General features: G+C 47.7%; 1 protein-coding gene across 2 annotated transcripts in view; it reads right to left on the reverse strand.

Moving 5' to 3' along the window:
• The window catches only part of DNAJA3 (DnaJ heat shock protein family (Hsp40) member A3), a 264697-nt gene that overhangs the window by 55652 nt on the left and 185847 nt on the right, over positions 1 to 23198 (reverse strand). For both annotated transcript variants that reach the window (XM_078663123.1, XM_078663124.1), the window contains exon 10: positions 9683 to 9780. In XM_078663123.1, the coding sequence (XP_078519249.1) occupies positions 9683 to 9780 (98 nt within the window). The remainder of the gene's footprint in view (positions 1 to 9682; positions 9781 to 23198) is intronic.

Below are 23198 nucleotides of genomic sequence, written 5' to 3' on the forward strand. Positions count from 1 at the left end.
ATAGGAGATGTGATAGACGTAGTTGAGATAGTCTCCGTCGACGAAGGAGCAGAAGAAGTGACAGAAGTTGTCGACGAATGAGGGAAAGCCAGAGATTTTGAGAGGCTTTTACTCACTGTTTTAGTAGATTGTTTCTTAGAGTCCTTGTTATGTTATGTTATGTTAAGGGGGTGCTTGTAAAGCGCACTGTCACCGTGGGTATCATGGCGCTGGTGGGGTGCTGAGAAGAGACAGAGGGAATTTAGCTAGTTTGTGGAAAGAGCCAGGTTTTTAGTGATTTGCAGAATTGGATGAGAGTGCCAGAGATCCTAACTGCGAGAGGGAGGGAGTTCCAGAATTTGGGGCCGAGGAAGGCGAATCTTCGACCACCAGATCTATGGAGTTTAAAGGAAGGGACCACCAAGAGATGTAAGTGAAGTGATCTAAGATTGCGTGAAGGACAGTAAGGTCGAATGAGGGATTTCAGAAAAGCGGGGCAAGAGCCAGAGAGAGACTTAAAGATAAGGCACCCAAGCTTAAAGGCAGCCCTTAGGCTGACAGGGAGCCAATGCAGTTTGATGAGGATGGGTTTGGCAGACTGCCACTTCGGTATCCCGAGGGCCAGTCTCGCCGCCTGGTTTTGAATGATTTGCAGCCTGTAGATGGAACATTTGGGCAAACCATGGTAGATGGAATTCGAAAAGTCCAGGCGGGAAAGAACGAGGGCCATAATGACTTGCAGCAGGGCATCGGGGGTAAGGAGGTAGGCCACCTTCCTAATCCTGCGTAGTTGGAACATGCAGGAGGAGACCACCATCCCCACCTGCGGCCCGAGAGAAAGCCCAGCGTCAATAGTGACCCCGAGACTTTTCACCGAGGCCACCGGAGTGGGAGGGGAGCCAAGCTCTGCTGGCCAGAAATGTGGACCCCAGTAGACGGCGCTCTTGCCCAGCAGGAGGAGCTCCGTCTTTCCTGGGTTCAGTTTAAGCTGGTTCTGACACATCCACTGAAAGATATGGGACATGACTGCCTGGAAAGTGGGGATAGCAGAGGAAGAGTTTAGAGAGAAAATGAGTTGTAGGTCGTCCGCGTAATTAAAGACGGTGACGTCCCACTGCCTCAAAGAGAAAAGAAGAGGGCGAAGATAAAGATTAAAGAGAAGGGGGGATAGAGAGGAGCCCTGGGGGACCCCGCAAGGCAGGTGCTCCCTGGGGGCCCTGAATGTACCTAGGCTGAGGGTCTGGGATCTCCCAGTGAGAAAGGATTTAACCCATGCCAGCGCTAGGCCCTGGATGCCGGCCTGTTCGACACGGTGGAGAAGGATGTTATGGTCCACCGTGTCGAAGGCGGCCGACAGATCTAATAATACCAGGGCCTGGGAGGTACCCTTGTCAGCTCCGTCTCTCAAGGTGTCCAGGACGGCCAGGATCACAGTCTCCGTGGAATGACCAGGACGGAAACCGGCCTGGTTGGCTTCGAGGAAGTTGGAGCCCTCGATGAACCTCGAGAGACAGGCAGTGACATGGGCTTCTAAGATTTTAGAAAGAAAAGGTAGAAGAGAGATAGGACGATAGTTCGCCGGGACGGCTGGATCAGCTCCAGACTTCTTCAACAGAGGCACTAGAACGGCCTCCTTGAAGGAGCTGGGTACCGTCCCGGAGAGGAGAGAAGAGTTAAGCAAAGGAAGGATGCAGTCGGGTAAGGAGTGGCAGATGTCCCGTAGTATAGAAGGTGGACAGTGGTCGTCAGGAGAACCAGACTTAATGCGAACGGCCAGGCTGGCTAGGGATGTAGGATCCAAGGGGGGGAACTGAGTAATAGAAAGAGCATTATGAGGGGGAGTAGCGGAGTCAGCGCCCAGTGAGGTGACCGGAATGGTGTCCTTAATCAAAATAATCTTCTGTAAAAAAAAAGTGCTAAGTGCATTACAGGATTCCTGAGTAGGGGCCTGGGACAGAAGTGTTCTGGAATCGGAGAGCAGAAGTCTGTGGAGACTGCGTATGCCCACAGAAAGGTAAGGGAGACCTCTGAGAAGGACCAGAAGTAGAGTGGGAGGATTTAAGGTGTTTTCTCCCCTCACTTGAAGAACTATCCTGTGATCTAGCTCTCTTGCTGGAAGTTGAGGCTCGATGATCATCTTCAGACGAAGAAGATTTAAGCCACAACAGGACTCTTGCCTCCCAATCCCTGAGAGTTTTAGGAGGGAAGGTACGGCAAATTTTGCAGCCTTTTGCCTCAAGTTTACGGTAGAGGCAGTAGATGCAGTCCTTATGTTGGTCGTCAACATGGAGTCTCTTCTTGTCGCAGGTTCTGCAGGGCTTGAACAAGGCCTTTTTGTCAGCCATTATGAAGAAAAAACTGAGTGGCACTCAGGGAGACTCCCTTCCATACAACGTGCGGTGAAAATCTGAGGTGAACTGGCTCTGCTGAGGGTTCTAGAGTGTGCTGATAGCCGATTGGTTGCGACCGATTTTTGGGTTCTTTTAGCATAATGATGTTACTAAGATCTAGGCCTTAGGCCTTTTTCTTGGGGCCTACTTCTTTTATTTACCTTTGGCACTGCTTTTTTATTTACCGTGGGACTCCCGCCTCAGCCACGGGGAATGATTCAGACATGTGAATCTATGAAAGATACCCCAATACTCGATAAACAAGGTCACCAGTTTCCATTACCGTGGCATTTTGATCCCAAAAACTCCTGGGCCCCATATATAGCCAACCACTGCCTACATTTTACCCATTCGGTCAGAGCCCTATTTGATTTTGCCCAACGTGTTAGCAATAAGCCGATCAAGTCGGCCCTATAAGTCAACTCTAAAAAATGCTTGCCAGTATTAGCGTGTGGCGCAGGGATCTGGGGCTACTGGGAGGTCTCCAAGGTCCAGGTGGAGGAGAATAGATTTTGTCAGCACTTATTAGGTCTCCCCTGTTCAACCCCTCAGTATTTCCTCCACGAAGAACTCGGGCTGACTTATATATCAGATCTCATTATGGTTGCACCCCAAAGTCTCTGGATTTCAGTCTGGTCCAGCAGTCCGATACTGGCTTAAATCGGGAAATCATCTAAGATTCTTTGAGGTCCGAAAAGGGTATCTGTATTCCTTGGATAAATTATGTGAAATCTGTTGCAAACGTTATTGACTGTAATTAACGGTTTACCTCCTCCCCACACCCTGACCAAAGGGTACATTCTCAAAGCCAAGACAGTATTTTATAAACATATGACCTCAACTAGAGAGCAAGAAGAATTAAAAAAAAAATCTTCCCTGCAGGATTAGGTCTTGGTTCAAACAACTCCCCTCATAGAGCCATACCTCTCCTGAGTCCCTAGCGCTTAGGAAAGATCCCTCTTGGATATACTCAGGATAGGTACATTTAGGTCAATGCTTCGTTTCCCTTTAGGCCAGTTTGACAAAGCCTCCATCCTTGTGTGTCCATGTGACGAGAAATCAGTTCAAACCCTGGAGCACTTTCTTTGTCAGCAAATATGATGAGTAGTTAACAAAAACGTTTTTAAAACCCATTCTTAAAATGTATGGTTTTACCAAGTACAGGCCAGCTATGTACTTTCTTCACCAACTCACAAATTCTAAAATCTGTTTATACGTGGGCTGTTTTTTAAAGTCAGCCATCTGCAAACACAAAATATTGTCTATCAGTCGTTTTTTAATCCTAAGGCTTAAAGAAGTAGGCTTTTTTCTAGATCTTGTTTTTGCACTCTGATGACAATTTCTTATGTTGAGACCTACTGATGCATTTTTACATATTTATTTTGCTGTTTGCAAGTCTTTAATGCCTGTATGATTGTGTAAATGATTTTATATTTTTTAAGATATAGTGAGATGCTGTTGTTTCTTATTTCTCGTGTAACTTTTATGATCATTTGTTCTCAAGGATCGAATAAAGAATTGAATTGAGATATACACTTCCACACTGCAAGTATTCAGTAAACTGTAAAAAAGCTTCAGAAAACCTGGAGACAAAACCCTACAAGCACAAGTTTTGAAAGTTATTTTTAATAATGGGAGTAGAAATGTCCTTCAATCCCTCTAACAAGAACTCAGATGTTCAAACTGCTCAAACCCAGCAAGAATACATATGTACTTCACTTTAAAAACAAGTTGAATATTTGAGAAAAACGGATAAATCAGCCATCAGACTGTGCCGTTATAAACACTAGCCACCATATTACGATAGCACACCTTATGTACAGAGCATCGGTTAGGGTAAACAGGCATCACACAGTGGTTATACAGCAGCAGTTAGAGCAGGTGTCCCCAACCAGTCGATCGCAAGCTACTAGTCGATCGCAAGCTACTAGTAGCTCACGGAAACCTTCAGATTAGCTCCCAGCCTTCATTTTTAACTAAGAACTGCAATAAATAAGTGTTGTGTTTTCCTTTATAGAGTGAAGGAAAGGCTATGTTTATTTTACATTATCAGGCTGCAGATAAGCAAGCCTGATAATGAGCAGTGCTGCATTCAGATCTATGACGCAGGTGGGTCACTGAGGTTCAGAACTGAATCACTCCCTAACAGGCATCACCCAGAGACTTAAAGCAGATTACCTACTCCAATGGTGTGACTCTACCTTGAGATACTTGGCTATAGAGGTGAACAGAGACCGACACAAACTCCTACGTGCCAACTACAGGTAAGCCTTGGCCATCATAACGAATAGTATAACCTGATGGATATCCCTAACACTATCAATGGCGGGATGCATGTCTCTTATGAAAATGGTTATGCTACCGAAATGTTTATCTGTTCCTTAACATTACCTACTCGCCAGGGAGACACTTTTGCCATGCACAGAACACGGCTGATCCGCTTGGCTGGGACGAGTAAGCAATCCTGCATAAAGTGGGAGATTTTCACATTACCCCTTGAGAGGGGAGGCTTTGGAGCCCTGGATATGGAGGTTTATTATCTTTGTGTGCAAGCCAGTCCCATATATATCCCACACTTAGCCATAGAACAGGGCAACATTTCCCCAACCCCCAGCTACCGATTAGTTGGGGCCCAAATCAGCAGTTTCTGCACTCAGTGACTCTACTGTTGTGTGCACTAACATAGCATGAGACAAACTTGTGAAAAGATCACATTAACCGTTATTGTATTCACCCTTCTCCCATTATTCTACCACAATTTGACGCCAGTCACCAGAGAACTGGCATGTTGTAATATGCTGCTCCAAACTAGCACCACGTTCTGGGGCCATCTGTATAAAGATGGCATATTCATTGACTGACACCATGTTTGCAGATGGGAAGATATCACCACTGGATGTGTTCTTCTATCTTAGACGGGCATGAGGTCAGAGCTCCACCCCAGACTTTCCACGGGAGCCCAGTTACTCATGATACATTGCACATGCTGCTGACCTCTGAGGGACCTAAGCACCTAGTGTCCCTCCTCTACCGTGCAGCACATGAAGAAAGACCTGCATTGGATAGAGGTTCTCGAAAGAGAAGGGATTTGGAGTTGGGTGAACCCCCTTACTGATGCACAGGGGTTTTACTGCAGTCAGTAGACCGGTCCCATACCATCAAGCAGTAAGTTGTGCATTATCCATTATACATTTCTACATAGGCTCTATTACACCCCAGCAAAACTATAGAATAAAAGTAGCATTTATAAAGCGCATGGCTACCCATGGGCATCACAGCGCTAAGGACTGCAAAAAGCTTCTGAGACTTATCTGGGAAAGAGCCCAGTTTTCAAAAGCTTGCAAAAGTTCAGATGGTTAGTTTCCTTTCGCAGATGAAGCGGGAGGGAGTTCCAAAGCTTGGCAGCATTGTAGGAAAAGAGCCGACCTCCGCTTCGGGCTCTTTTGATCCTTGGTACACAGACCAAGTGCAATTCATCCAATCGTAAAGGCCTGGTGGCTTGATATAATTTGGCTAGGGGGGGAGATGATCTTACGTCAATTTCCTCTAAGCAATTTGTGAGTAAAACAAAGCGCATTGTAGTGGAGTCCAATGCAGGGCTTTTAATGCAGGTTTGGCTGACTGTCGGTAGGGAATTCCCATAAGAGTTCTTGCCGCACAGTTCTGAATCATTTGAAGTTTAGAGAGCACTGCCTCTGGGGCCCCCAGGTAAAGTACATTACTAAAGTCCAGGCATGATAGAATAAGCACCTGGACTACAAGTTTTTTGGCTTGTAAAGGAAGTACCTTACGAAGCATTCTAAGCATGCTGAAGCAACTACTACTCCTGGCAGAATAGATGAATTAATCAGATCTAAAATGACCAGGCCAACTATCTCTGTTGCTGGTTTAAGAATCCTATGGGTAGCCACTTTTTACTCGGTCAACAGTGGCCAACAGACAATTATAGTCCATTGCAGGGAGAGCTGCTAGGCACATTTCCTTGTCCTCTATATGGGGCTTATCATAGTTGATAAGATTGGGATATTTGGTGGAAGAGAAGGATTTATAGATGTTCTCAATTTTATTGTGGGAAAATTCCACCATTTCATGACAACGTAAATCTGAAGTAGCGGGGAGGTCAGGAAGAGAGGGAACATTCGTTAATTTCTTAACAATTTGAAAGGTGTCACGGAAGGAGTTGGCAGAGGAAGCTATAATCTTCCCATAATAGCAAGCTTGAGTATTTCCAATTTCCATTTTATAAATTTTAATAGCGTTCTTGTATTCCTGCTCCCTATCCAGGGAGAAATTCCTTCTCCAGCCTCTCTCTGTCTTTTTACAGACTTGTTTCAGTTCTCGGAGCTCTGGAGTATACCAATCCGCTTTATTAGGCCCTTTATGCAGCTGGATTGTTGTTTTAGGAAGAAGTGAATCTAATGACTTATTGATCCCGTTGCCAAATTTATCATAGGCCACTATAGGATCAAAGTCAGGAGCAGGCCTATATCTCTCCAAGGTTGATATCCAGGTGTCTAGTGGGAGTTTTGACCAGCATCAGGATTTAGTTTGTACAAGTCGGGTTGGGGGAATGGCCTGGGTAGGAGATCAGGAAAAGGGGATAAGAAAGTGATCTGACCAGGGAATACGTCTTGGGGCATAATAGGATAGCTCCTTCAGCCCCGAAAAAATGGGGTCTAGGAGGTGTCCTTTTAAGTGTGTTACTGATGGTACTTTTTGAATAAGCTGTATGGCCGCAAGGTCTGAAATCAATTCCGTTTCTATTTTGTTAAATCATCAAAATGATTATTAAAATCTCAAAGGGATAGTGAAATTGGTAGTGGAACTTGCTAATTTAGGGACTGTGTCTGCAAGTGAATTACAGAATTGGCCTAGAGATCCTGGGGGCGGTAATCAAGATCCCTGATAAAGTTAATGTAGGTGTGAATCCGATTGAGAAGTAAAGGTTTTCACAGTTTAAGAGAGGGCTCCCAAGCATTCTACAAATAATATGGTTCTTTAAGATGATGGCAATTCCACCACCTTTACCATTAGTTCGGTCTAATCTCTGTATTATGTAGCCAGGAGGGAGGGATTGAACTATGTCTGGATCAGCGGATGTGTTTAGCCAAGTTTCCGTAAGAAACAAAACATCAGGGCTTTCATCCATGAGGAGCAAGGATATTTCCTCTGCGTGTTTTGGTAAAGAACGACAGTTTAATAAAAGTAACTTGAAAACTTGGTGCGGTATGACTGCATGTGGGTCAGTAGGGCGGAGATGCTGGAAATCGTTCGAACAATGCTTACATTTATGATTTCAACAATCAGGAGCAATAGAATGAAGGCAAGCAGGATCTGGGGCAGCATTCAGGAGTTTAAGTTGGTTTGTATTATACCTCAGTTTTTTTTTGTGGAAGGCAAGCAGAGGTTCTGGCCCCTGGTCCCGATGGGCGCAGACGGACTTGCCTTTGGCGCGCGTCCGCTGCACGGTCCCGTCATCTGGCTTAATATAGCCCTGGTGAGTTCAGCGACTAGAGCGCCGACTTACAAGATAGCGGCCAAAAACTATACCGTTTTGATCTTCATCAAGATGATAAATGCACTCAGTGTGCATGGTAGATGTGGGCTTCTTGCACCTTGCTTGGGCCTGTCCACAGATAAAACATACTGGAAGGAAGTTGAAGGGGTACTTACACAGATGATTGATCAAGCATTTACCCTTATGCCGCTGATTGCAATACTTATTTTCACAAGGAATATAGAAGCGGGATACCAGCGATATATCTCATTGTGTCTTCACTTAGCTAAAAGAAAGATTGCATGTCGATGGGGAGGTGCTCCGAAATTGAAAGACTGGCTCCAAGACTTAATATTCTGTAAGGATCAGCTCCTCACATAAGCCAAACTATTGCCACCCAGCTCAGGGCCCCGTGCTATATGGGGGCTATTAACCTCCTAACTTTTGGCTCGGAAAAGGACCATGTTGATGAGCAAGACCTGGTGCAGTAGCCTGGTTGGGTGCCCTGGGTATCTCACGCTCTCATGGCCTGGATGTATGTCAACTGTTACTATTGTCTATCTATTGTTGTACCCTACTTGCTGTTGATTGATGTACCTGAGATCATTGCGATTACATATTGTTTATAAGCGAGATGTACCCCACACTTCTCCCTGCTCATCATCGCTCATGCACTTAAATGCGGAGGTCTGCAATTGAATCTCCAGTGGAAAACTAGGCTTTAATTCATGTTTCTGACAATGCGAAAGTCTGTGAAGTTTTTCTACACAACAAAGTTGTAATAGGTTTGCTGTTTACTTTAGTTCACCAACTTTGTATGCATCAAATATGACAGTATACTATATGAATCAAATGAAAATACCAATAAAGAAATAAAAAAATAAACAATACAGAACTGAATCACAGAGGCATTTAACTCTTAAATAAAGGTTCAGAACTCAATACTGGAGCACGAGAACAAAATGAAAATGATGTTTCTGAATGCTTTTGAATGAGAGAAAATTAAAAATGAAGAGTTTAAGTTAACTTCATTTTAATTTTCTCAGTTTTCAAAGTGTTGCATTTTTACAAACAGTAGGCATCTTGCTCCCAGCGGCTGGTAGACAAAGTGTCATATTTAGAACTGAAAATACAAAACATTTCTTTTAAATTGGGGTTCATTTTAAGTGAAGAAAAATGCTTCTAAGAATCCATACGTTAATGTTTTTCTTTACTTTAAATTAAGCTAACTTAGTCCTAAAGTTTTACGAAGCATGTTTCTTCACATTAAATTCCTCACATTTAAACAAATGACTATTTGCATGTTGCTTTCAAAGACACTTTGACCTGGGAGAAAATAAAAATAATACATTTTCCTAATTAAGAATATTTTTACAGAACATTTTTCTGCAGTTTAAATTTCTCCCATAATTTTTTTTTTTTTTAATGGCTGCGTGTTTGTGTTGTACATGTGATGGTGTCACATATGGTGAAAGGTATGGCCTGTGCCACTGGTACATAAAACACCATAGGAGTCCACTCAGACCCTGTCCAATGAGGACAGCATTTTGCCACCTCTTAAAGTCATAAAGAGCATGTTCTACAGAAAGTTTCTCGAAAGGATGTTGCCAGCCCCACCATCCCAGTGTTGTAACAAATCTCACTTGCACAATACGCTGCTTCAGACCTCCTCCGATTGATACAACATGTTCAGAGGTCTATCTCTATTACGCTCATAGTCTTGCAAATAAGGGGATTATTGTTGGGAGGGAGGTGGCCACAGATGTGATTCAAATCGGACAACACAGTAGAAAATCTAAAACATTGCAAATCTAACCTGTGGCAGTATTGACAACTCCGTTTATTGTACCCTCCACATCTGTTTCGTCTTCAGCAAAGTTCAGCATTAACGTCCTCTGCCTGTCGGTCAGCCTCCTGTGAAACAACAAACACATCTATGTTAGGAATGCCAAACTTCCAGGGGGACAAATCACCCAAGACTTCAAAATACATTTATTTTACTTCACCAAAAACACTAGACCCCAATTTCACATTAATACCTTAAAGTGGAGTTGCTCACTAAAAACTCGATTTTGTATTATCACGTCGATATTAATATTTACAAGTGACAACAAATATTATGTGCATTAAACAAACCTGTCTAATACAAGCTCAAAACCCCCACACCCAACTTCATGTGGTAAAGTACCACAATCCTATCAGTATTCCACAATACATGTTTTTTCTGTAAGGCTGCACGCTGTTAGCACTTTTTGGAGAGGAGACTGCTTCCTTATGAGGGAGTGAAATGACAAATGAGTTGTAAACAAATGAGAGCCAATAGAATTTTAAATCATATTTAACAATGTGAAAGTCCTAATGGTTTAGTATTTTCAGTCATGTATGAAAATAGGTAATGAAGTGTTTAGAAGCAGCGTTTAGGCAAACTATCTGGGCTGAAATGATGGCTCCGTAGATCAACATTGTTTAAGTCCTTATTTTCCAGAACCCACACAACACAGAGCATTTCTTTTCACTTAAAATTATAAAGATTGTATTGTTCTGAAGAAGGTGGTTTTCAAGTGTTGATGGTCCCACTGTCATGTGCGTTGACAGCTTTTAACGGATATTCACTGTTTAGCCAACTATAAGAGAAGATTTTGATAGTACTTCTACGTGGTTGGGCCTTTGGTGCTAAACAGGAACATGTTTTGAGGAATGTTAATGAGACTGTGATGCTTTACCATATGAAGCTGTGCAGGAATATTAACTGCACATTAGGCTTACAATGATAGTATCTAGTCACTATTAAGACTTTTTTGCACTTTTTAATATTGAAAAGATGATATCATCAAAACACATTTTGACAGCACTTCCCATTCATAATTAAGGCTCCCTGTTTTTGATTTGACAGATAAATATAGACAGAAAGGATAATGTTACTTACCCAGTAAGCATCTGTTCTTGGCATGTAGAGCTGTAGAGTCACATGCTCCTGCCATCTAGTGTTGGGCCCGGATGTTTGCACTTTTTTTCTTCGAAGAAGTCTTTCGAGGTAGGTGACTCCTTTCGGTGATAGTGCGCATGGGCATCTACTCCATTGTTCGATTGTTTCCCCACAGAGGGTGAGAATGGAGTTAGTAAGTAGAATAGAGAATAGAGGTAGAGATAACTGCAACAGGTATAGGAACCTGGAGAGGCGGGTGGGCGCATGTGAATCTACAGCTCTACACACATGCCAAGAACAGATGCTTACTGGGTAAGTAACATTATCCGTTTGAGGCATGTGAGCTGTAGATCACATGCTTTGCATAGACTATACAGCAGTATTCTCCCAAAGCGATGGCTAACCTGTAGCTGTTGCAGTTGTCTGAAAGAGTGTTCCAAGTACTGCCAGGCCTACATTAGCTTGTGCTTGGTCAATGTGTGCGGTGTAGACCATGTTGCAGCTTTACAGATGTCAGCTATGGGGATGTTTCCTAAGAAAGCCATAGTAGCCCCTAGTTTGCGGGTGGAATGCACTCTAGGGGGTATTGGTAAAGTCCTCTTTGCTTTTGCAGAGCATGTTTGAATACATTTAACTATCCATCAAGAAGAACAAGTTACTTACCTTCGGTAACGATATATCTGTAAGAAACAGTAGTTAGTATTAGATTCCTTACCTTAGAATATCCCCAGGCGTCAGTCTGGATCCGGAAACTTTTGCGTAGCAGTACCCCTGCGCGTCGGTAGGCGTCGTCTGCAGGCGTCCCCTGCGGCTCCGCGTCGTCGGCGTCGTGCGCCGTGATGACGTCGCTGGAGTATATAGACGCCGCCTCCGCGCGCTGACGTCAGTTCTTTGCACACAGCTTTTCCGCGCCAGAACACGCAGAGCCATGTGAGAACTAACACTGGTGCCACTTGAAACTAGGGCCCTGAAAGGGATGTCCTTAACCCTAGGTATCAGTTCGCAGAACGGGGAGGATGGGCGGGGCGGTAAGGAATCTAATACTAACTACTGTTTCTTACAGATATATCGTTACCGAAGGTAAGTAACTTGTTCATCTGAAAGAAACAGGTTAGTATTAGATTCCTTACCTTAGAATAGATACCCCAGCAATACCAACCCCGGAGGTGGGTCTGCGAACCAATACAACCTACACCAGAAAGTCCTGGAGGACCGAACGGCCAAAGAAGCCGTCCCTCCGGACTTGACTGTCCAGGCAGTAGTGCCTCGCAAAGGTGTGCAGAGAGGCCCACGTAGCCGCCTGGCAAATGTCCTGCAAGGGGACTCCCCGGCCCAGGGCAGTAGAAGCCGCCGTAGCCCGAGTGGAATGGGCCCTCAGCCCAACAGGAGGCTCCTTCCGAGCCAAAGAGTAGCATGCTTTGATGCACAGGACGACCCACCGAGAGATGGTTCGTTTCTGTACCGCCCTTCCCTTCTTCTCACCCACGTAGCCAACAAACAGTTGGTCATCCACCCGGAACTGGCGTGTGCGATCCATGTAAAATGAAAGCGCACGTTTTGGGTCCAGACGATGGAGCCGCTCTTCATCCTTTGAAGGATGCGGAGGCGGGAAGAAGGAGGGCAAGGTGATGGACTGCCCAATGTGAAAAGCAGAGACTACCTTGGGCAGGAAAGAAGGTCTAGTCCGAAGAACCACCTTGTCAGGATGAACAGACAAGAAAGGAGGTTTAACAGAAAGAGCCTGGAGCTCACTCACTCTCCTGGCAGAGGTGATGGCAACCAGGAAGGCCGTCTTTAAAGTGAGAAGACGGAGAGGACAGGAATGAAGGGGCTCAAAGGGAGCACACATCAGGAATGTCAGAACCAGGTTCAAGTCCCACTGAGGCATCACGAACGGAGCAGGTGGATACATGTGCGTGATGCCCTTTAAGAATCTTAACACAATAGGGGACTTGAATAAAGATGGCTGATCAGGTAGCCTCAAGAAGGCGGAAAGGGCAGAAAGATAGCCCTTGATAGTGCCCAGAGCAGAGCCCCGCTGGGCAAGGGAAAGAAGGAAGAGGAGAACCTCAGACAGAGGGGCAGAAAGGGGATCCACAGCCTTTGCTGTGCACCATGCCACAAATCTGTTCCACCGGCAGGCGTATACCGACTTTGTGGAGGGACGCCTGGCTGCCAGAATTACATCACAGACTTCAGGAGGCAAGTCAAATGGCCTCAACTGTCGCCGCTCAATCTCCAAGCATGGAGGTGGAGACTGGACAGGTTCGGGTGGAGGACCGTCCCCTGCTGCTGCGACAGAAGGTCCTCCTGAAGGGGCAGGCGGATCGAGGGACCGACTGTCATGCTGAGTAGCTCGGGATACCAGTATCTTCGAGCCCAGTCCGGAGCCACAAGGATAACTTGGGCCCGGTCGCGCCTGATCTTCTTCAGCACTCTGGGCAGAAGTGGTATAGGCGGAAAGGCGTACAACAGACCGCAACTCCACTCGCGCCGAAAGGCGTCGCCGAGCGAGTGCCGTCTTGGAAACTCCAACGCGCAGAACTGATGACATTGCGCGTTCTCTTCTGTGGCGAATAGATCTAACCAAGGCTCTCCCCATTGCTGAAAGAGGCCTCTCGCCACGTCCGAGTTCAGACGCCATTCGTGATCCACCGAGCACCGACGGCTGAGTTCGTCCGCCCTGGCGTTCAGAGAACCTGCCAGGTATTGAACCGTCAGAGTCACGCCCTGACGTTCCAGCCATTGCCAGAGACGCAGAGCCTCCTGGCAAAGGGTCCACGACCCCACACCGCCCTGTTTGTTGCAGTACCACATGGCGGTGGTGTTGTCCGTGAACACCTGCACTACACTCCCGTTGACAAAGGGGAGGAATGCCTTCAGTGCTAGGCGAATCGCCCGCAGCTCCAACATGTTGATATGGAGCCGGGACTCCGCCGGAGACCAGATGCCTCTGATCTCTGCCTCTCCCAAGTGGCCTCCCCAGCCCTGGAGGGACGCGTCCGTCACAACTACGTGCTCCGGTTGGGGAAGGGAGAGGGATCTGCCTCTGACCCAATCGCGGTCCGTAAGCCACCACTGCAACTGTCTCGCAGTGCCCTCCGAGATCAGGACATGGTCGGACAGGTTGCCCTGATGCTGGGCCCACTGAAACTTCAGGTCCCACTGCAGAGCCCGCATCCGCCATCTGGCGTGATGCACCAGAAGGATGCAGGAGGCCATCAGCCCCAGAAGCCGCAGCGTCAACCTGACCGAAACCCGGGATAACGGCTGAAAGATGGGAATCAGAGCCTGAATATCCCGGACCCGCCGTTCCGGAGGATAAACCCGAAACTGCGCCGAGTCGAGAACCGCTCCGATGAAAAGGAGCTTTTGAGAGGGACACAGGTGTGATTTCGGCACGTTGATGGAAAACCCCAGCTCGTGCAGGAGGTCTGCCGTCATCTGGAGGTGGTGGACGACTGTCTGGGGCGAGCCCGCCTTCAACGACCAGTCGTCGAGGTAGGGGAAGACTGAAACCCCTAACCGGCGCAGATGAGCTGCGACCACCGCCATCACTTTCGTGAACACCCGTGGGGCGCTGGTAAGGCCGAATGGGAGCACGATAAACTGAAAGTGCTCGTGGCCTACCGTGAACCGCAGGTAACGCCGGTGGGCCGGCAGGACGGGGATGTGAAAATACGCATCCTGCAAGTCCAACGCTACCATCCAGTCTTGTGGGTCTAGAGCAGCCAAGACCTGAGCCAAAGTCAACATCTTGAACTTCTCCTTCCGGAGGAAGCCGTTGACGTTCCGTAGGTCCAAGATAGGACGCAGGCCTCCTTTGACCTTCTTGGGCACCAGAAAGTAGTGGGAGTAGCAACCACACCCTACTTCTGGCCCAGGAACGCGCTCGATGGCCCCCTTGGCCAAGAGGGCCGTAACCTCCTCCTGCAGAAGTGTCAAGTGGTCCCCCGACACACGGTGGTTCTGCGGTGGCATGGCTGGAGGAGTGGACTCGAAGGGGAGGGAGTAGCCCCTTCGGACGAGCTGCAGCACCCACCTGTCCGATGTAATCGCGCGCCAGCGGGAGTGGTGATGGCGAACCCTGCCACCCACTGGCGTCACGTGAGCCCGAAAGCTCGGACTAGGAAGACTTGGAGGCTGCAGCGGGGGGAGGTGTGGACTGACCTCGCCGCTGCCCTCTACCGCCACCACGGCGGAATCCACGGCCGCCACCGCGCTGGGGAGCGTTCTGCGGCGCGTGGCTGGCAGCACGTGTGGGACCGCCCCTTCCTTGGCCACGAAAGGGGCGAAACGAACCCGTCTGCTGGCGCTGGGTCGAAAGACCCAAGGACTTGGCCGTGACCCTGGAGTCCTTGAAGCGCTCCAGCGCGTGGTCCGCCTTGTCACCAAACAGGCGACTGCCATCAAATGGCATGTCCATGAGGGCATTCTGGACGTCCGGTGAGAAGTTGGCAGATCTCAGCCAAGCATGGCGCCGAATCGCCACAGTCGTGGACATAGCCCGTCCCAGCGAGTCGGTCGTGTCAAGACCACACCGGATCGAGTACCTCGCCGCATCCCGGCCCTCAACCAAGGCCTGGTTGAGCTTGTCCCGCACTTCCTGCGGGCATTGCGGCAAACACTCCGCGACCGTATCCCACAGGGAGTGGGTGTAGCGGCCCAAGAGGCATGCGGTATTACAAGACCGCAGTCCAGCGCTCAAAGAGGAAAAGACCTTTTTCCCAAATTGGTCATACCGCTTTGATTCCCGATCGGGCGGGGCCGATGGAAATGCGGACTGCGAAGTGGAGGCCTGGATCACCAGACTCTCCGGGGAGGGATGGGTGGAGAGGAAGGCAGGGTCGTCCGAACACGGACGGTGACGCCTGGCAACGTTCCGGTCAACCGGTGCACCGGAAGCGGGCCTAGACCAGGTGCCCAAAAGGACATCCGTCAGAGCCTCATTAAACGGCAGCAGAGGCTCCTGAGGGCATGACTGCGGTTTAAACACTTCGGTCAGAATGTTTGGTTTGACCTTAGCGACGGGGAGCTCAAGGCCCAAGGTCTTGGCAGCCCTCAGCAGGACCACCGAATAGGCCGCCCCCGCCTCAGACGCCACAGGGGTCGGCGAGACAAACCCAGTGTTGGGCGACTCGTCCAGACCACTGGCATCACCCAAGTCACCTACCCAGTCCACATCATACTGGCAGGCACGGGATAAAGGGTCCTCAGACCCCTCCCAACCCTCTCCATACTCGTCCTCATCGCCGTAGTCTGGGTCGACGATATAGACTTCGGGGTCAATGGGCCCCATCGGCGCCGGATCCGGCGTCGGACGACGCCGGTCCGACTCCGCGTCAGGAGTCAGAGAGGGAATGGGGGTGGCGCCGCGCGGCGCCGGGGACCCGACGCCGGCCGGAACCGACGGCGGAGTCACTGCGCCGCGCAGAGGCGGTACCACGGGTTGGCCCAAAGGAACCGACGCCGGAGAGGCCGGTAGACCAGCCGGCGACGAACCTGAGGGGCCCAGCGGCGCCGGGGCCGGAGCCACCGGCAGCGTCGAGGCAGGAGCACCCGAACCGCTCGGGCCCCCAGACGGGACCGACGGGCCCGCAGGCGCCGTAGGCCCCGCCGGAGGAGACCTCGCCCTCATAGCCATGAGGAACTCCTCAATCTCCTCGCGCGACGCGCCTTCCCCAGGGACCGACGGGTATGGGGTAGACGGCGCCGACGACCCACGCGGGGCCGCGGGGGTGGGGCCACCCGAGCCCCCGGCCGCATCACGCGGGCGTCGGGGGGAGTCGGGGGTGCGATGACGACGCCCCGACCTCTTGTGATGCTTACCTGACGAACCGGAGGAATGGTGGCGACTCCCGGAGCGCTCATGGCGGCTCCGCGATCGTTCCCTCGACCGCTCCCTCGACCTCCGACCGGACCGGGACCGCTCTCGACGCGGGGCCGACACTCGGAGCTCGAGAAGCTTGCGGGACCGCTCCCGCCTAGCTTTACCAGTCAAGGCCCGACAGTCGACGCAGGACTCCACGTCGTGGTCCGCGCCCAGACACCGGAGGCAGAGTCGATGGTGGTCGGTGACCGACATCAGGCGGTCGCACTCGTCGCAACTCTTAAACCCAGGCATCCTACCGGCACCGTAGAAAGATTTAAAGTTAACAAACACTTGGTCAAAAGACCGGAGTACTGCTCTTCGGATCTGCGCTAACTGGCGCGGAAAAAAGAAGAACTGACGTCAGCGCGCGGAGGCGGCGTCTATATACTCCAGCGACGTCATCACGGCGCACGACGCCGACGACGCGGAGCCGCAGGGGACGCCTGCAGACGACGCCTACCGACGCGCAGGGGTACTGCTACGCAAAAGTTTCCGGATCCAGACTGACGCCTGGGGATATTCTAAGGTAAGGAATCTAATACTAACCTGTTTCTTTCAGATATACCTGATTTAGAAATAGGATTGCTTTTATGTGGTGGAGCAAAAGCCACAAAGAGCTTTTTATTTTTACGAAATGGTTTTGTTCTTTCTATGTAATACAAAATGCCTGTTTAACATCTAATGTGTGTAGAGCTCGTTCGGCCACTGAATCTGGTTGAGGAAAGAACACAGGCAACTCAACAGATTGATTGATTGATGTAAAAGGCAGATACCACCTTGGGTAGGATTTTGGTGTTAGTTCGAAGGACCACTCTGTTTTGGTGGCCTTGACAAAATAGTTCCTCTATGGGTAGTGCCTAAAGCTCACCCACTCTCCTCAGTGATGTAACAGCAGTGAGGAAAGCAACTTTCCAAGTGAGAAATTGCAGTTCACATTTGTGCAATTGCTTGAATGGTGGACACATTAGTCTGGTAAGGACAATGTTAAGGTTCCACACTGGAGCAGGTGGAAACGTTGGTGGAGTAACTAGAGTCCTTCCATAAAAGCCTTCTTACCAGGTACTCTGAAAAGGGACAGATGCGGTCTAGTTTGACAGCTATTGCAGCGAGATGTAAGCGTATGGATGTGTAAGCTAATCATGATTGCTGTTGTAAGTGTAGTAAATGACAACTGATATTTTGAATGGAAGAATAGAGCTGGTTGGGTTGATCGAGTTATTACAATATATAACAAACCGCTTCCTTTTGCTGCGTAGCAAGCCCTTGTGGTAGGCCTTCTGGCTTCTTTAATGATATTCATACAGTCTGGTGGAAGGTTCAGATAGCCAAGCTCTATGACTTTAGGTGCCGGATCGCTAGGTTGAGATCTTTGGGATCTGGATGTGTTATTTCTCCATGGTTCTGTGTGAGGAGACTGGGTGTGAGATGTAGGTATTGATGAGGAACTACTGAGAGCTCCAACAGGGTAGTGAACCAAGGTTGACGGGCCCATGTGGAAGCTACTAGGATCTGTGTGAGGTATGTTTGTCTGAGCCTCCGACCCACTAGTGGAATGAGAGGGAGAGACAGAAAAGCATAGGCAAATATCCCTGACCAGTTCATCCATAGTCCATAGTGCATTGCCTTGAAGCAATGGGCGTGGATATCTGGAGGCGAAGTTTGGGCAACTTGCGTTTTGGTATGTTCCGAACAGATCTATCTGTGGAAAATCCCGCATTTCAAAGAATGAGGGAGAACTGGAGGGTGAAGTTGCCACTCATGAATCTGTTGTCTCTGCTTACTGAGAAGATCTGCGATGTGATTGTTTACTCCTGGGGGGTGTTCTAACAGCACTGGAGACACTTTGGTTAAGAACTGGCTTTGATGAGCCAATCGTCTAAGTATGGGAAGACATGAATATGTTGTCTTCGCAAGTGAGCAGCGACTACCTCCAGGCATTTGGTAAATACTCTGGGAGCAGTGGTGACTCCGAATGGAAGCACTTTGAATTGGTAGTGTTGTCTGCTACCACAAACCTGAGATATTTGTGATGAGCAGGATGTGTTGGAATACGGAAGTATGCGTCCTTTAAGTCTAGAGTACACAAATAGTCGACTTGCTGTAGGAGTGGGAGCACTTGTTGAAGTGTTACCATGTGAAAGTGATCTGAGCGAACATATAGATTTAACTCTTGGAGGTCCAGTATAGGCCTGAGAGAGCAGTCCTTTTTGGGAATTAGAAAGTATAGGGCGTACACGCTGGATCCTTGATATTATAAAAAGGTACGGCTCTATAGCTTTCTTTTGCAGAAGAGAGTGAACTTCCTGTTTGAACGTTCACAAAATAAATACCATTTTCATAATTAACGGTTATGTGGGGAACACAACATTTTGGCATTAATAGTAAATTAAGGTATATAGTTATTTTTGTTTCATTCTAAGGTATGAGGCTAATTCTATAACCCTGGTTATAATTTTTGCCCACTTGTGCAGGGTTTGAATCTGTCTTTACTTGCACAGCTCTTCCAGTCAATGGAGAGCATGAAAAATCAATGTAAACATAACAGCTCATAACCTATGCAACTACAATAGATTTGGGTCAGACAGCCACACAGTATTTGCACCCAAAGGAGGCCCCAAAAAATGTATTGATTCTCGGTGCTTAATGAAATCTGATCATTATTCACTTCCCAAGATCTCATGAACCAGCAAGAATCGAATGTTCCATCCTATGATGCTGTAGTCAGTGTTCATAAACCATGGTGGGCAAGCCAGGACCAGAGACAATAAAGGGCGTGCCAACAGGTTGTGGACCACCAGTTTTTTCAAAACCGCATTCTACTGAAATATTTAGGTCCTTTAAGTCTCTTCAAAGTTTCCAGATGCTATCAAGAACAAATTTAGATAAAGCACTTTGGAATCTTGAAAATCTTTAGCTCTTAATCCCTTTTGATGCCTCTTTGCACATTTTAGAAGGCTCATTATTTCAGGATAAGAGGAATGAAGATTTTGTCCTGCAACAATATACCTCTGTTCTGGGGACATTAAGAATTGAAGGAGCTGGACATAAGAGCACTTGAGACGAATACAAAAGCATACTCAAAATTGTAATAATTACCACAGTAAGGAAAATGATACTGTGTACTGTGTTGGTCAGGGTTCCTCGTTGCTTACACCATAAAGTCATTATTATAACCCCCCTCCAGGAGGCCTGCACTCTTAGAGGAGGCCACCTCCCACAGAGTACTCCAGCTCACTCCTGGTGAACCCTCACTCTCCAGAACTCGCAAACATCATTCATTTCACAAGACTGGTCCATGCCATCACAGAGTCTGGTACACAGGATGTGTAGCCAGAATACCTCAAGACAAGGGACACAGGAAAAAAACTGGAACTACCTCTTCCACATCTAATCCTGAGGGAGTTGGAACGACATCGAAACATCTATCAGGACCGTCCCCCACTGTTCTTCCATCCAGTAAGAGGCTAAAGTCATTCCTTCAAAGACCTTTCCAACTGGACACCTGAGACACTCCAAATCTCTCCGAGATCAAAGCTGCATCTCTACCCCCATTAATGCTTTCTGTCTATATTTTCTTTTCTGTCTTGATCATATTCAGCTCTCTGATGCATATGGCTAGGTTGATGCTATATAAATATTGCATACATAAGTATATATACTCATAAGTACAGGACTGAAAGTGATCGGACGCAGGCATCTTACCTGAACATTAGCCAACACATCTGATACAGTAATGTTTTCATAAAGTGCATGTTTTGATACTAGTTTCCTTGGGGTGCATAGTCAACTGTCAGCCAAAATGGCCAGCTGAGCCTGCAGACTGCACCACATTAGTTCAGCCAAAATCTGCAACATAAGGATCCATCAATCAGCAGTAAGCTGCCTTTTAAGAGAAATGAATCTGCAGTGAACAGCAAGACCATCTCCGGTCTTCATCGCCCTCAGTGACAGGGGGTGGGCGTAGAGGGCCTTGGTGGGTTGCCACGTGGCTGGGCCCAGGGGCCTTGCCAGCACTACTGTCATGGATTGCCAGTGCTTGTCCTTTATAGCTGCATCTCTGGCTCCCCTGCTGTCAGTGGTGGGCAGAGTGTGTAGGGGCGAGCCTGGTAAATGCCACCACTTTGCATTAGGTGGGCGTCGCCCCGCGGTGACTGGTGGAAGCACAGCTCTCAGGTCAGGCCAGCCTGTGCACTTTGCCTATAACAGTTTATCCGATTGTGGATGCCCTGAAGACACAGCACACTTGTTGCTCCCTTGGCTTGGCCTCATCCGTGGAGCCTTAGCTCACTGTCTGGGGTCTCATACTCAATCAAAAATCAATAAACTATGAAATGAATACATCATCTTAATCTTTCTAGTGCTCTCCACTGTCTGCCAGAGGTGACACTGGTGCTTGCGGCTGCCCTGGTATCCAGAGGATCCCCTTTTGGCCTACTTCCACTGCTCTACTGTATAATTTGCAGTTGAGAATCTAATTTGCTTGGTCTCCTCAAGGCTAGGAAGAGACTGCGGTCTCGAACTTAAAGGACTACTGCTGTACATCTCCATCTTGCCCTTGCAGTGTAATATCTGTCCCTTTTTCCTCGAGTGTTCTAATGCGGACACCATGGGGAACTCCAATGCCAGCGGTCAAAAACTACCTTTTGAAAGAACAGAGACCTTCAGTGTAGCAGAGTCTAATAATATGAGCAAAGGTATGCCACCTCTGAATCTTCACCTACAACTACGGATTATATGAAAAACATTGTGCATGAAATGAAACAATCCTAAGGCAACAGGTCAGAAAATGGACAGAGTAATATTACGCCTGATCAAAAGAAAGAGCGCCTCCACAGGCAGACCAATAAACTTGAAAACACAACAGAAGCTGCTCCAAGGACAGTGACCAAGACCTAGAGAATCCTCAGTTAAAGAGGGTGATGGCACACGTGCATCCAATTTACATCGTCCTCTGATTAAGCATACTATTTAAAGACTGAATCACACAGTGCTCATTCTATCTCTGGGATGCAGAGCTGACACATCTAGGATTACGGCGGATGACGCACCTTGATGTAGTAAGACATGATTGAATGTATGCATGATTACGTGTGGTACTCCTTTCCTTTTTCCCCACAAGGAAAGAGTGGATGACAGAAGCTGACTTGTGTTTACGCCTTTATTTGTTAATTTCTCTTTTCAGAGTGTGACTACAGGGGTCTCTCCCTCACTCTCCAACAAATATAGTTCAAACTCAAAACAACAGTACATATTTCCGTGTTTAAAAAGAAACTTGAGGAGATCAACAACGACCACACACAGTACAAAGAATACCTTACAAAACCAAAAGTTACTAAACTCAAAAAAGATGTTCAGAAATTTTGCCAGGAAACTACTTCACCTTACATCACAGACGAATACTACCACCTCCACAACCCACAGGAACACAACAACGGTTTCAGACCCACACCACAGAACTGGACCTTCAGCAGGGGAGAAGAGAGGAGTGGCAGTGACAGCAGCAGTGATGAAAGCACAGGACGCCCCAAAGAAAGACAATTCCAGAACTTCCAACAGCAACCCATGCCTCTACCGAAGCACCCATTTGGCTACTGCAAAAACCCTATTATCCTCCATGATTTCCATTTCAACAGGGCCTGCCGCCTTTTTTGGGAAAGACAGAAACAGTCAAAACAACACACCAGGGTACACTGGGAGGATCAGAAATCAAACATGGTGGTCACACGGAGCAAAGGGAAAGACCAGTGACCAACCACGAGCAGGGAACTACCAATATAGTCAACCTGAGCAGCCATGTTCCATCACCAGTTAAAGACTCTGTTCTATCTAAAGGTCTGGGATTTGTTCCCACCCAGAGGAATGATCTTTTCGCTCTACATATTGAATTAGCCCATTTCTTCAGGAAAATCAAGCTTAAAAGCTACTTTGAAAAATCAGAAACCGAACCAAAGGACCCCGCCAACACTGGACTTGGAAAAAAATCCACTTTTGTGCCACCCACATAGTCCATTCCATGCCACGTACTGCCCTTTGAACAAGCAGTTCTCAATGAAGTAGAAACTATTGACTGCCAAAACATCAAAAGGTGTCCAGAACATAAAGAGAGGTGAAAGAAAAGCATTCAAGGACTTGAGGGAGAACACCGAACTTGTCATAAAGCCAGAGGACAAAGGTGGGGCTATCGTCGTTATGGACAAAAGCATGTATCAGGAAGAGTGTCTCCGATTATTATCAGATGGGGACAGCTATGAAGTTCATCAGACCGACCCTACACCAAGACTGACTAACACTATCAAGACCATTTTTTTATTTATTTATTTTTTAAGACCTTTATTGTTCAACATGTATGGTACACAGCATTCAGCTTACAATCCAACTGGGCCAGCCACGCGTAATTTGTATTGCATCATGCGTATCAAAGGTACAAAGCCTTAAGGCCGACAACCCTGGGGTTCGGCGGCGCATAACGATCCGCTACAATACTGAACAATCATACAAGCATTTGGTAATGTAAAAGTATGGGTCTATGGGGAT

This window comes from Lissotriton helveticus, chromosome 10 (genome assembly GCF_964261635.1).
Source record: "Lissotriton helveticus chromosome 10, aLisHel1.1, whole genome shotgun sequence".
In the NCBI taxonomy this organism is placed as follows: Eukaryota; Metazoa; Chordata; class Amphibia; order Caudata; family Salamandridae; genus Lissotriton; species Lissotriton helveticus.